Source organism: Balaenoptera ricei, chromosome 7 (genome assembly GCF_028023285.1).
Source record: "Balaenoptera ricei isolate mBalRic1 chromosome 7, mBalRic1.hap2, whole genome shotgun sequence".
Lineage (NCBI taxonomy): Eukaryota > Metazoa > Chordata > Mammalia > Artiodactyla > Balaenopteridae > Balaenoptera > Balaenoptera ricei.
The window spans coordinates 60,351,391-60,367,659 of NC_082645.1; the positions used below are offsets into that span (position 1 = coordinate 60,351,391).

Here is a 16,269-nt window from a genome sequence, read left to right on the forward strand (position 1 = left end):
TTAATTAATTAATTAAAAAAAGAAAAAAGAATCACTGTGTTTCTAGAAAATTCCACCTTTCTCTGCTTTTGGAAATAATCTATGTTTCATAAACATATTTATCATATATTTATAATTTTTATGACCTAACTCTACAAATCAGATTTCCTACCCAATCTCAATCTGATTTATTCCAAGGAGAGAGGGGGAAAAAGGAAGTTTAAGATGTTTTTAAAATTTGAAATAGAATAGATTTACCTTTTCAAAAGAGAAACAGTTTTTGTTTTTGTTTTTTAAGTAAACACTATTCAACAGTATCAGATTCTTCACTAGCCAAACCCATTTTTGATCTATCCCACTCTGGCAACTTAAACACTTGATTCCACTTGACCACACTTTAACAACACAACTGATTCTGGCAGAACCACATGAAGCTTCAAATAAGATAGACAAGTAGGATGGATCAGAGCAGACGGTCACAAAAGGAAGCATCTGAAAAGATATGGATATCTGAAAGCAAGTCTCAGGCCAAATTAATGACAATAAATACTCTAAAGGTTTCTAAAAGAGCTTTAATAAATTTGAAGAAGGAATTCTGATTAAATATGATTAATTTTTATATGCCTTACTGTCTAATCACTATTGAGAGACCCAATGACTGAATGGTCCACAGTAACTCAGCAGTTCATTTGACTTTTTTTTAAGAGACCGGGCACAAAATGTATACAAGTTCCCTGATATCTGCCATTGATAAATTATATAAAATCTTTCCAAGATATAAAGTACTCATAGTAAATTTCATGCACTGTGCTAGATTCTGTGAGAAAATACAAATGAATACAATAACCCAGGATTCAAAGAACTTAGAAACCAACACTTCTACTTTAACTATTACAACAGCCTTCTAAACGAATTTCACTGCACGCAAGTCTTGTCCTACTCTAACCTTCCATTTTTCTAAAATCTGATCGTATTTGTAATAACAGAAATAAGGTTTAAAGACTTAAAACTAGTTTTGCCTAGTTTTTCAAAGTTTTTCACACAAGCACCTCTACAGGTAGGATAAAGAAACTGGGCCCTTGGAGGCCTGGGGCTGTAGCTTGGAATTCACAAAGCAAGGCATATAAATATTCCATTCCCTCCATAAAACAGTCATACTTGATTTTAATATAAAAATGCTGTTTCCCCTTGATTTGAGTAAACTGACACGCTAGTAAGATGCACCTTGTAACTTCTGTGACTGCACACGTGTATACACTGCCAGGCTAAAAATACCTCCAAGTCTGAGAGTCACAAGCCTACAGGATACAGTCAAAGCTAAGCACATGAGGTCCCCAGCTGCACTCCAACCGCTACTCTGACAACAACAAAGTAATGCCACAGCCCCACCAAAGTACTTATAACACAACCTCCTCAATGTGTATGCAGCAGAGACATGCAAGTGGCCTTTGATGTTTCATGCCACTGTTGTTCCCTTTCCTGGAATTCTCCTCCCTATTTGTCCAACCACCAGCAAGCTCCTTTTTGTCTTGTCAGATTTCACTCAAGCATCACTTCTTCTAAGATGCTCTCCTGACCACCCAAAACAGAGTTAACCATGCTTTCTTGGGTGTCCTTTGTATGTTTCATATGGTTCTACTATAACACCTTATTCCCAAAGTATTACTTTTTTTTCTGTGTTTACTCATCCTCTTTCTCACTAAGCCATGAGCTTCTTCTTACGGTCAGGAACCTCATTTAATTTGTTTGTATTTCTAACGTCCAACAGTGCCTGGCAAATGGTGGTTGTTCAATAAATATTTGTCAGATAAATGAGTACACAGATAAATGAATAAATACCACTCTCTAAATTCTTCCCTGATTTATTTTTCTTCATAGCAGTTATAACCACCTAACATTATAATTTACTTTTAAATTTTGTTTATTGGTTTTCTGTGATTTATTCACTGATGGAATTCTAGTACTTAGTACACTGCCTAAAATATAGTAGGTACTCAATATTTACTGAATGAATGAAAGACACTTAGTTACCTGAAAACCATTCTGCTCAGATTATTCAATATAAAATACGGCTTTTGCACGTAATTTTTTTTTCAAAAAAAGAAAAAAAAGAAAGAAATGCTAGTATATTTGATAATGGCCCTAAATAAGTTTTTATAACTTCTAAGAAAAGATATGGTTTATTAATATTAAAATTCCAGATGGTCATGGGTAAATTCATGGTTTTCCTATTTTTTAATATAATATGGAAGAACATTAGTTTTTAAAAAGTGCATAAAGGTTCTTACCCATCCTTGGTTTGATCAGCTACTCCTGCCAAGAGCTGCACAATCTTCGGATTGCTATTTGGATCATTATACAGTCCAAGATAGCGCTGGACAAAGTCTTCCGGGGTCATGTAATGTTCTCCATTGACCTCAGTACTGGCATACTAAAAAATAAATAAATAATGTATACTTAAAATTAAAAGTATTCAATATCATTTTGTAGCCAACAAATGTTTTCTGAAAAGGTAAATTAAAGGCCAGTATCATAATCAAAATAAGAATAATAAATGCAGATTTTTCTCTGGATAGTCAAAAAACAAACACCCAGAGCCTGAGTTAAGAACATCAGTAAGGTACTGATACATGCTACAATATGGATGAACCTTGAAAACATTATAAGGTAAAGAAACCACACAAAAGGCCACATACCACATGATCCCATTTATATGAAATGTCCACAACAGGCAAATTCAGAGCTTCAGAGAAAAGAGTAGTTGCCAGGAACTAGGAGGAGGGGTGAATGGAGAGTAACCACTTTACGTAGGGGGTTTTTCTTTGGGGGTGATAAAAATGTTCTGGAATTAGATAGTGGTGATAGTCATACAACATTGTAAATAAACTAAAAAACACTGACTTGCATACTTTAAAATGGTAAATTTTATGTAATGACTTCTATGTCAATCAAATGTATGTGTAGATATATATGAAAAAATATGAGAAAGACGAAGAAAGGTGAAAGGGCAGCCAAGTGAGCAAGATGGAAAGCGAGAAGATAACATCTGGAGACTTCCTGCCTGCAAGAGTCGGGGGGGTGGGGATGGGGACACAACCTGCCAAACCTTGAATGACAACAGCATAGCAAACAAGACCTGCCATCATAGGTACTCATTCTAAGTTCCAGGAGCGAGAAAAAACAAAAACATTCTGCCTTTTACGTCAATAATTTTAGAGAATAAAATAATAATAATACCGGCCTATCATATAAATGCCTCTTTATACATTCAGGGTTTTATGTACTATGGTGTGACCAAACATGAACAACCAAAGCCTTCATCTTTGGGTTGTAGTTGATCAATTTAGCTACTTCAGTCAACTATCAAAGTAGTAACATCAGAAAATTTGCCAGAATTGAGGAATACAAGGGCCCACTAGTGCCAAGCACAATAAATTCAAACAAACAAAACAAAAACCCACACCAGAGCCTGGTCCATCATCATAAAATTGCAGAACATCAGGATAAAGAGAAAATCTTAAAAGTTTTCAGAGAGAAAAAATAGGTCATATATAAAGAATTATGAATCATGGGCCTCAGTGTTTCCCAACAGAAACAATAGAAGCTTGAAGACATTGCAGTAAGGCACTGAAAATTCTAAGAGAAATGATTTCTAACATAGAATTTTAAACTGAGTCAAACTTTCAACCAATTGTAAGAGTAGGTTAAAAGTACTTTGAGGGGCTTCCCTGGTGGCGCAGTGGTTGAGAATCCGCCTGCCAATGCAGGGGACACGGGTTCGAGCCCTGGTCCGGGAAGATCCCACATGCCGCGGAGCAACTGGGCCCGTGAGCCACAACCGCTGAGCCTGCGCGTCTGGAGCCCGTGCTCCGCAACAAGAGAGGCCACGATAGTGAGAGGCCCGCGCACCGTGATGAAGAGTGGCCCCCGCCTGCCGCAACTGGAGAAAGCCCTCGCACAGAAACGAAGACCCAACACAGCCAAAAATAAATATAAATAAATAAATAAATTTATTAAAAAAAAAAAAAAAAAAAAGACTTTGAGATATCCAGGTTCTCAAGATTTTTTTTCTCCCTTTATGTACCCTTTCTCAGGAAGCTATAAGATAATTCGCTCCATCAAAAAGAGAGCATGGACCAAGTAAGAGAAAGACAGGGGATCCAGGAAACAGATAATCAAACCCAGTAAAGTGGCCAAGGGAAATCCCAGTACAACATTTGTGCTGCCGGTCTCTGGAGTGCCATTCCTGGCTGGGGCAGACAGAGGGCTCCAAGAGGGCAAGCCACTAGGGAAACTGGAATGTCAGGGTATCCAAGGCATTTGGCACGTGGAAAATAACATAGGGAGGAGCTTAAATCTTCATGCAAATGCCCTCCTCTCAACGAGACCTACTCTTCATCAGCCTATTTCGCATCACCACCCACGCCTATATCATATTCCCAATTCCCCCAGGGTGCTCTGCTTTTTTTCCCCCTGGCACCTATCACCTTCTAACATACTATATATTTTACTTCTTTATTATGTTTACTATATCTCCCAACTAGAATGTAAATAACACAAAAGAAGGAATTTTTGTCTAGTTTGTTCACTGATGTATCCCCAAGCACCAAGAATAATACCTGGCACATGGAGGGCACTCAGTAAACATTTGTTAATGAATTAGTACTAGGTACACAAATCACTAAGTAAATGAAAAGTTAAGTAATTTTTAACTCTATAAAAAAATTAAATTATGAATAAGTACTTCTTTTGTGTAAAAATAGAAAATATTATAATACATGACTTGGCTGAAAATAAACAGAACTTAGTCATAATAATGTAGATACCAAATATTAATTTAATAACAATTACAAATATGCTCATAAGAATGGAGGGAGAAGAATGGGGGAGGAAGTAGTATAAAGAAGCTAAGTCCTCAACTGCTATAAAAGAAAGTCAATAGTGTCTAGATATAGGAGTATAGAAGTATGAAGGGAAATATCAAAATGAATAGCTAGAAAAGTTACAAGAGGTTGCTTCTAGGAAACAAGACGAGGATGAGAAGGATAAGAGCAAAGGACTGTTGGTCTGCTTTTTGGTTAAGCATTTCAAATGTCCTCATTTGTGAATCTGTCTAAACCAAGCCACTAGCTCTTTCAATAAGGAGAGAATTAAATTTTTAAATGTTTCCTTTGTTGTACTCTGAAAAATACCATAGAGGCTATCGCAACAAATGCTCTATCAGCCTGCACAAGAAGCAGCCCAAAGGTGGACACATTTTTGCTAGCTGGTACTACCAAAAGCACCTAACTAATATCACCCCAAAATAAAGTCATGTTCTCTCTACATGCTATAAAAGTCATTCCTGAAAGGGTCCTGGGTTTATATCCTGGCTCTACCACTAACTCGCTGTGAGTCCTTCAACAATGCCATTCTCCTCCCAGGCCTCTAGATATAACACACATCTATAAAATGAAAACTAAATAATCTTTGAATTTTAAAACAATACACATGCAAACATAGGATAAAGAAAAAATAAACTGAATGGCATTGATAGTGATAGTGAGTGGATTCTACTAATTCTAATCAACTGCTTCTTCTCCTCTTTGAAGTTCTTCAATGTATAACATAACATCGTTATGCTATACATTGACATGTATACCCTGGCATGTTTACCAAGATACAAAAACCACCAGAGTTAAGGACAGGCAGGAGTGGGGAAAGGCACAATGTCAGGGAGACTACTGCAACTGGAAAGAGGGATCAATACAAGGAAGTATAAAAATAGAACTTTAAGAGACTGACAAGTCAACAACTAACTAGTATGAGGGCCAAAGGTATGAGAAACATACACTGGGAACCAAAAAGAATGATTCATTTTGCGGATAGGTGGGAAGGGATTGGTAGGAGGGAAAAGAAAATAATGTTTAGAATAGGCCTTGAAAGTAAAATTTAATTTCAACTGCAAATGGAGAGAAAGGGTATTTCAGGCTTTAAAAAAAAAAAAAAAAAAAAAAGCAAACACAGAAATTCTAAAAATATATTTATTTCTTTTTTGGGGGAGGAGGAGTTAGTTGGAGAAAGAAATGGTAACAAAGAGAGGGTATACAAAGATATGTAGAAGAAAGTGAAGCTGAAAGGCAGTTTGAGACCAGATAGTGGAAGACGTGGAATGCTAAACTGAATAGTCTGTACTTTATCCTGGCCATGGGAAGCCACTGAAAATTTTACGACAGGAGAGAGACATGATCTGACCTGTGCTCTCTCTGGAGGCAATGTAAAAGATGGACTGGAGAAGAGAGAAACTGACTGGGGGCAGGGAGACCAAGCAGTGGCTACTGCAACGATCCAGGTAAAAGAGATTGAGGCCTGAACCAAGGCAATGGGAATGAAAATGAAAAACAATGGGGACTTTCACCCACTGCTAGCAGCTTTTTGTTTTATTTATGATTTTAATACTGTCAGTTCATACCACTCAAAATTCAAAAGGATATACAGTGAAAAGTCTTCCTCCCACCTCTGTCCCCAGTCACTCAATTCCTCACTCCAGGGGCAATCAATTTCTTGCATATGCTTCCAGAGATGGTTTTGTGCATAAACAAGTAAATTTTATATATAAGATATATATATATGCCAATATATATACATACAAATATGTATGTATGAATATTCTTATCCATTTCTTTTTTACACAAATGATAACATACTGTTTATATTGTTCTAGACACCTTGCTTTTTCAAATTCAGTCCTTTTAAAAAGTGATTTAGGGCTTCCCTGGTTGCGCAGTGGTTAAGAATCCGCCTGCCAATGCCGGGGACATGGGTTTGAGCCCTGGCCCGGGAAGATCCCACATGCTGCGGAGCAACTAAGCCCCTGTGCCACAAATACTGAGCTTGCGCTCTAGAGCCTGTGAGCCACAACTACTGAGCCCACGTGCCACAACTACTGAAGCCTGTGCACCTAGAGCCCGTGCTCCGCAACAAGAGAAGCCACGACAATGAGAAGCCTGCTCACCGCAACTAGAGAAAGCCTGTGCGCAGCAGTGAAGACCCAACACAGCCATAAATAAATAAATAAATAAATAAATAAATAAATTTTTAAAAAGTGATTTAGCAATATATATGTACATACACACAAATATACATACATGTCATATATAAAGAACCATAGAAATGCTCATATTCTTTGACAAAGAATCCTGGGCCAACTTTTACGAGAAATTTAAAAGAATTAAGAACTAAATATAAAATAAGAAAATACAAGAGATGGGTTATGGTGATCTTTGTTCTCTCACTTCACAATTTGAGTGTTGCTTTCTTTAATTAGCAGATGTCAATTTTCAAAAGAAACAATATGAAAACATTTCAGAGTTAGTATTAACAAAATACAGCAACTAATTGTTCATTTCTTTAGTCACGGAGGTGTCCAATATCTAATACTAATACCTGAATTTGATTGCCAGGACTATCACCACTATATACACAGAACACACACACACACACACACACACACACACACACACACAGAATGTATACTGTACTTACTGAATCACCAGGATTTCACAACATTCTTGACTTTAAAACTATCAGGAAATAGAGCAGCCTTAGCACAAATCACCAAGGACACAGTGGCCAACAAGGAAAACAAATGCTTTTGTTGACATGTACTTGGAACAGGCTTTGCCAGTATCTTAGGTTATAAATGATGCCAGAGAATCACTTACCCTGAGGTATTTTGCTAGTGTTTTCCCCAACTCTCCTAGTCTATTTTAACTTGATTTTAACTGAAAGATAAAGTGCATAGCTCAGAGGAAAAAAACACAAGTCTTCTCATCTACAAGGAGTCAGTACTTGACTTCTGCAGGAGACAGTTAACTAATTAACTCATTAAATTAGAGACAATTACTTGGCAATGTCAGTGAGCCTGCTGCCTGAACAGACAAAACAGAAGAGGGAATTTAGAACTGAAACTACAATCTACTCACAGTCAGTCAAGAGACTAAAACATTTTAGGTATTATGTTAACAAAAAAAAGCAGGTACCTCAAAAACAGGTGATACATTTAAACCAAAAAGTATTTTTTAAAAGAAGACTGACCTGTTTATTTTAAGTAACTTCATTGCTTTCAACACTTATTTTAATTGACTTGATAATAATGTTTAAACAGACCAAAAAAAGGAAACAAGGCCTAAAGTAACACAAACAGCTAGAAATAGGAAAAGGTTAAGTGGCCTTATTGAGACCTTCTCTTTCTGCTAACCAAAATGACTTGCATGTTTACACTAAAAATGATAAAAAGCAATTTAAAAAAAGTTTTGGATCTCCTAGGCTAACACTTATGCTAAAATATTAATATATTAAAGTAATTTAGTAGTTTCACAATATCATTTTTTAATTTTTTTTAAAGTTTTTTAAAAATTAATTTATTTATTTATTTTTGGCTGTGTTGGGTCTTCATTGCTGCAGGCAGGCTTTCTCTAGTTGCGGTGCACGGGCTTCTCACTGAGGTGGCTTCTCTTGTTGCAGAGCACGGGCTCTAGGTGCACGGGCTTCAGTAGTTGTGGCGCATGGGCTCAGCAGTTGTGGCTCACCGGCTTAGTTGCTCCGTGGCATGTGGGATCCTCCCGGACCAGGGATCGAACCCATGCCCCCTGCATTGGCAGGCGGATTCTTAACCACTGTGCCACCAGGGAAGTCCCACAATATCATTCCTATTTTGTTCCTATCATTTCAAAGACTGAACTAAAATGACTTTAAATGAAATTAACCAAATATTATATCCATACTCCAAATAACTTTAGAGTTAATCGTTTGCCATTTCAAATATGTTTCTTAAGCAGTCATAAATCCCTCTTGGGCAAGAAGTCAAGGACACACGAAAGACATAGACAAGAAGTAGCTGACAGTATCTGAATAAAAATAGTCTATTCTCTCGATTAAACTTTTTCCTAACCTAACGCAAGTATTTTAATGTAAAAGTGCACATAGCTTTGACATTTCCAGAAATATCTGAATTTACTTTGAGTATAGTTCATGTGTTTGAAAAAGCCTTGACATTCTGAAGCTTGAGAAAGAAAATGAATCTTAATGAAAAATTAGAATCTTTATACACTTAATCAAAATTATTGCTGATAAAAGACAGTAGGGTTTCACATACAGATTTATGTTGTACTTGCACTGAACTACCTCTAGCACCAAATGATAAGATCATGTTATCTAGAAGTGTTTTGCCTATCAAGCCTACAGATCAACACATCAAGACCTCACTTGACTGTAGTAAATTGGATAACAGTAACGCCTTTGCAATTTACCAAATTTAACCTTAAGTAACCTTTAGAATGTATGCAACCTACATCACAGGTTAACTATAAAGTAGACTTTACAAAGAGTCTATACACAACCCTAAATTTCCATTGAGTAAAGAAAAAAAAAAGGTTAACTTAAAATTCAATGACATGAATGAGTAAACCCAAATAGTCTAAATGATATTAAATTACCTGTTTAAATGGTTTAAGTTCAAAAACAGATTTTATTTGATGTTTGATATTTCTAAAAGATTTTCCAGAGATTATAAAGGAAAATTCTGACAGGCTGTGACTAGAAAGTTGGTTACTTTTTAAAAAATTATACAGTGTGTCAAGATAAAGGATTTTCTTTTTTCAGTAATACCAAAACAAGGTAATATATCTAGAAGCACTACTTATTAAGCCAAAAATCTGCTTAAATCAAATCTTTCAGGTTACTTTGTTTTCACTTGTAAAACATTTATCAAGCACCAACTTTGTGCTGGGCATTAGGCCTGGTACTAGGGATGTAGAGATCAAAAACACTTAGCTCCAGCCCTCAAGTTGCTCAGAGAGGATGGCATGATGGACACTGAAACTAAGGTCAGAAAACAGGAACTAAGCCTGGGTCGTTAACTAGTAGAGATTTCTTGAGCAAACACATAGCTTCTCAGAGTTTCTTTAACAAGAAGTTCCAGAAAGATAGATATTTTTTTAAGGAAGAAAATGAGATCTTGAACACCAAAGTACTTGGAAATTGTAAAGCTAATGCATATTGACATAGTTATTCTAAAATGCTTAGAAAACACAGAAAAGCAGAGGATCCCAATTTCCCTCCTTGTGTATTGAATTTTTCTGCTTCTGCTCGAACATGAAGGAGTTACTCTTCTAACTCCTCACCTTTATCCAAACCAAGGTTTCTTTGGGGTTGACTTCCACTATTCTTGGGTTTACCAGAAAATCAGTCCTGACTGGTCTAGGCAGCTTCATCTCTGCTCAGCCAACATGTGGCTGTAACATGAGTCAAAACACACTGTTCCTCCATGACTTTGCTCCAATTAAGATACACTGACATTTTCAGATCTTAACATCCTTGCGATTTCAGTAATTCTCAAACGACAACGTCACAAAGTTCAGTAACTACAAATATCACGTAGAGCATTTCCCATATAGAAAAACGAATTACATGAACAGTGGAGGAGAAAGACAGGTACCAAGGCAAGAGCTGAGCATATGAAGCTAATCCTCTTGCTGTCCTTCACTATTATTACTGCTCTTACTCCTAATGGAAGCCAAATTTAGTCAGGAATGCATGCCCTTTCACTACACAAGCACTCTATGCAACAAGCAAAGACCGCAACAAATCCAACAACACAAACCCTGTTACAATAGTACAATGTGGAATTCATCTATCATAAATAATATTTTAATGAGAAAAAATAATTTTTAACACATATGGTCACATAAATTTTAACAACTCTATTGAGCCGCATTAATTTTTTTTAAACAGAGATTTTAATTAGTGACAAAATTTTTCTGATATTTACTAAAATCTACAAATGCATTAGGAAAAGGCAGTTTTATACATCTAATTAGCACTTTCAGTTGCATATTTCACGTATACTAGAAACAAAACCTTCTATTTAATTTTTTTTTTTTTTAAAGTTCCAACTTTTTTTTTTTTTTAGAAATTCACGTTCTTTTATTTATTTATTTATTTATTTATGACTGTGTTGAGTCTTCGTTTCTGTGCGAGGGCTTTCTCCAGTTGCGGCAAGTGGGGACCACTCTTCATCGCTGTGCGCAGGCCTCTCACCATTGCGGCCTCTCTTGTTGCGGAGCACAGGCTCCAGACGCGCAGGCTCAGTAATTGTGGCTCACGGGCCCAGTTGCTCCGCGGCATGTGGGATCTTCCCAGACCAGGGCTCGAACCCGCGTCCCCTGCATTGGCAGGCAGACTCTCAACCACTGCGCCACCAGGGAAGCCCTTCTATTTAATTTTGCAAAGAAAATTCTCCAGAAGTCTGCCTTTCTCACTCTGATTGCTTCATGAAATACTATTCTCTTTTTGCTTTAATATATGTATTTTTTACTGTCCATTACAGCAAGTCCTACTGTCAGCTACTAAACAATGCAATTTCTAACAGAATGAGGAGGTGTAAGACTCTCCTTAATCACTGAAATCAACTAAAGCTACCATAATAAACTAAGTCTATCAAAACAACCCCTAAAAATGGCCGAAAACCTTGGAAATAAAATAATGACCCCAGACAAGTCAATAACTGGAACTAGAATGCTTCTCAGGGCAGATTAAGTTGAATAATTAATTTGCATTGTTTTTAAAATAAATACTTCAATCTCTTGGTCTAAGTAACCATGGGAACATACAAGGAGCGTATATACTTATAAGCCGGGGCAAATCACGTTTGACAATCAAGGTGCAGCTCCTAGGAGTACAGAATGCTTTACTGTTGGTAAGCCTTGATTAAATAGCAAGATTTTTGCCATGGAGAAAGAAGGCCCTTTATCCTGGTAGGGAGCAAAGACAAATCAACAAAATGCAATGTAGGAACCTGGCTTGGGTCCTGATTTTAAAAAAGCAACTTTAAAAAAATCAAACAAGAGACTTTCCTGGTGGCGCAGTGGTTAAGAATCTGCCTGCCAATGCAAGGGACACGGATCCGAGCCCTGGTCTGGGAAGATCCCACATGCTGTGGAGCAACTAAGCCCGTGTGCCACAACTACTGAGCTTGCGCTCTAGAGCCTACGAGCCACAACTACTGAAGCCTGTGTGCCACAACTACTGAAGCCCGCTCACCTAGAGCCCGTGCTCTGCAACAAGAGAAGCCACTGCAATGAGAAGCCCGCACACTGCAACAAAGAGCAGCCTCCGCTCGCCACAACTAGAGAAAGCCAGCGCGTCAGCAGTGAAGACCCAATGCAGCCAAAAATAAAAATTAAAAAAAAAAACGTTACCTTTAAAAAGAAAAAATGAAACAAGCATGGAAATTTCAACAGTGAATGGAAATCCATGTGGTTAAGGAAAAATTTTAGGTGTGACAACGTATTGTGGTTTGGTTGGTTTTTCAGAGTCATCATCTTTTAGAGACAGACACTAAAGTATTTATGCATGCAGTGATAGGATGTCTGGGAATTGCTTCAGAATAATCCAGTGCAGCTGCAATATAGATGAAGCAAAATTAGCTATGATAGTTGGTGAAGATCAGTGATGGGTACATAGCAATTCATTATGCTACCTTCTTTAAATTCATATATGTTTGAAATTTTCCATAATAAAAAAGGCTTTTTAAAAGGTTACAAAAAAACAATGAGATGATTCTACACTTACTACCATACCTGTATTGCCATACAATATTAAGTAAAAAAGGCATGTTGTATTAACATACATAAAGCAAGTCTCTTCCATTTACCATACAACCTTGAGGAGGTTGCTTAACTGTTCTGGGGCTCAGTTTTCTCATCTATAAAATGGGAATATTAATGGCACCTACCTTATAGAGTTGTTCTGAGGATTGCATATGATTTGTATAAAACACTTAAAACAGTGCCTAAGACATAATAGTAAGCAAACAATAGCACAGTTCTAGAAGCCCAATACTGGCCACGGCACTGGTTTCAGTGAACGATGTTTCAGAAATTTCAGCAGCGCTAAGTAAAAGAGAGCTGGACAGAACAGGGAGATGATGATTTTTTTTAAATTACACACATAAAGAATGAATTACAAGTCTCTCTTTCACATCTGTGTCTTGGTATTTCTTGGTTGGACTATTTTTCCTTCTCTGATTCAGAAAGAGCAACTGAAGGTTCAAAAGAAAACTGCATATATCTTCCACAGTCTCCCAGTCTTAGACCATGGCTCTACCCCTTCTCAGAACCTACAGACTGGTGAGAAATTACCTCTTACGGTGGTATTTCTGAATGTGGGGATTTGTGAAGATCTTCAGATGTATATCTCAAGAATGTGAGTAGGACTGCCCTGGCGGTGCAGTGGTTAAGAATCCGCCTGCCAATGCAGGGGACATGGGTTGAGCCCTGGTCCGGGAAGATCCCACAGGCCGCGGAGCAACTAAGCCTGTGCACTACAACTACTGAAGCCAGCGCACCTAGAGCACGTGCTCCGCAACAAAAAGAAGCCACCGCAATGGGAAGCCTGCGCACCACAACGAAGAGTAGTCCCCGCTCACTGCAACTAGAGAAAAGCCCGCGCACAGCAACGAAGACCCAACACATCCCCCAAAAAAAAAAAAAAAAAAAAAAGAATGTGAGTAATTAACTGATTACATGTACATAATCATAAACACTTATTAGCATCTTAGTCACTTTATAGGTCCAGCACAGTTACCTGGGGAACACAAGGGACTGAGATCCTTTTCAGGAAAGAAAAGTCCTCACCTCAGAAGAAAAGGAAGGGGACAAAGAACTAAGCTTTACTAGATTCTCCATGTGTCAGGCACTATTTACACATTACCTTATTTATCTTTATAACATCCCTACATGCTAGATATGGTTACTCTTTCTTAGACAGATGAGGAAACAGACTCCAAAAGTAATGTAAACACCTAAGGTCATATTGCAAAAAGGGATCAAATAAGGATTCAAGTTCTGGTTAGATTACAAAGCCCATGTAGGTTCCAGCTACACTCTGTTGCCTCCTGAATGAAAAGGAGTCAACCAAGGCCCAGCTCAAGATATTCTAAGAATGCTGTGGAGAGGAGGAAATGAAACTGAAAGAATCACAGTCTACTCAAGGCAGTCATCCACGAGAAAGTACAGAAATGTATGAGAAAGCTTACATTTCAATATGATCTATCTAAATACAATGTATTTAAAATATAAATTGAATCATTCCACTTCCAAGGTGAAGGACCTTCAGCGGTTTCCACGACACTCTTTATAAGAAGAATCCAAACTCTTCTTCATGGCCTACAAACAAGGCCCTGCTTGGTGTGGCTCCTTCAGCCTCATCTCTTACTGGCCACGCACCCCCTCACTCACTGACGCTTCAGGCACACTGGCCTCATTTTTGTTTGTTGAACATACCAAACCCTATCAACATCTAGGCCCTTGTACTTGCGGAACTCTCTATACCTACCTTTCAGTTCTCAGCCCTAATATCACTTCCTCAGGGGCCTTCACTAGCCACCATCTTGAAAAACAATCACCTTTTCCATCATTCCATTTATTGGACTTGTCACAATCTGTAGTTGGTTTTTGTTTGTTTGTTTGTTTCTCAGTGTGTGGGCTTTGTTATTGTCTGTCTCACCCCTACCTAGAATGTGAGGTCCTACCTTCACTAAACTCCTCTATCTTATCTACAAAGGTAGAACCACACATATGCCTAGCCTATCACATAGAAGACAATTAAAAATGTATTGATTGGTAGTAGAACATAGATGGCATTTAATAACACATTTTTTCATCTTTTCAATTATTTTTAATCTGTCTAGTTGATTCAAGGATAAAGGCTTCACTATGTTGCTAGTATGCCCTTAATGCCTAACACTTTTTTATTAATGAGAACTCTACATAGTTTATGGCAAATACTTTATAAACTAAAGATAAAGGTTATCATCTTCAATTCCTATAGTCTGAAAAACTGGTGAAAACCTGTTAATCGGTGTGGCTAAGAAAACTATATATCCCCTTCTGTGTGTCTCTTACTGGGTTCTACAACCCAATTTACACTGCAAAGTCCTTTTTTAACTTCAGGTTCTGAATTACTAAGTTCTTACTTTTTAAATTATTCACTTGCTCAAGATTTAATACATATACATTGAAATTTTGTTTTTATTTCCCCCGAATTCTTTCCCCAACCAAGTTAACATTATCTAGCCTTCCATACCTTTCTTAATGCCCATTAAATCATATCAAACATATATATGTTTAAATATACATACAACATATATGAAGTAATATTTAGAAAAGTAGAATCATTCTACATAAACTTTTTTACATCTTTCTATCCTCATTTATAGTACATTGGCAATCCCTCTAAATCAGCTGGAATAAGCCTAACTCATTCTTTCTCGTATCTGCATAATTTTCCATGTTATGGCTATTTCATAATTTTTCTACCGCTTCCCTTTGATAGCATTTATTTTGTCCCCCCCCCCTTTTTTTTTTTCTATTTTTTGAGGGACAATTGAGTGCTGCCACTAACAACCTTGTACATATATATTCTTATGAATATTTTTATTTCTCTGGCATAAATATCCCAAAAGTAGGATTGCTTGTTTAAGTGGTATCTTTTTATTTTAAACCATTGCCAACTGCTTTGCAAAGAGTCTTTGTTTCCACAAATGCAGTATGAGAGCACCTTTCTTCTCCACATTTGGCCTCAGTAGATGTTATCATCTTTCAATACTTGATAATCTTATTAGAACTGTAATATTGTGGTACACATTCTACACTTTGGAAAACATAGTCCTAACTCATATTTCAACAAAATAGAAAAGTCTCCTGCCAAAAGCCCTGCTTAATTCCCTTCTCAGCCACAGGTTACTGCCAAAAGTAAATAAATATGTAAACAAATATTTACTGAGTGAAGGACATTTCTTTCAATCAAAAATTTATATGTTATCATAAAAACCCTAAGGAAGAATCACTCTTTGCTTTACATTAGCAGCAGCATCTTCTATACCTACTTTCTAATGTAAAATAAACAAGATAGAAAAAATGCATTTTCATAATTTTATATGGGATATGATCTTCATTGTTACATTGGTGATAATAAAAAAAAAGAACAGGATCAAAATAATATTTGGTTTCTACATTGCCATACATTTTTGGTCTAGCATATACAACGGTACAGTCTCAACATGTATTGCTTTTAACATAGAATACATTGGTAAATGAACAACAGAAAATCTATCAACTAAAAAACAGACAGAGGGCTTCCCTGGTGCTGCAGTGGTTAAGAATCCGCCTGCCAATGCAGGGGACACGGGTTCGAGCCCTGGTCCGGGAAGATCCCACGTACTGCAGAGCAAGCCTGTGTGCCACAACT

The 16,269-nt window shown here is 37.1% G+C and overlaps 1 protein-coding gene across 2 annotated transcripts in view; it reads right to left on the reverse strand.

Annotated features, from left to right (window-relative positions):
* The window catches only part of SLC25A12 (solute carrier family 25 member 12), a 181,889-nt gene that overhangs the window by 67,657 nt on the left and 97,963 nt on the right, over positions 1-16,269 (reverse strand). For both annotated transcript variants that reach the window (XM_059928093.1, XM_059928094.1), the window contains exon 3: positions 2,268-2,410. In XM_059928093.1, the coding sequence (XP_059784076.1) occupies positions 2,268-2,410 (143 nt within the window). The remainder of the gene's footprint in view (positions 1-2,267; positions 2,411-16,269) is intronic.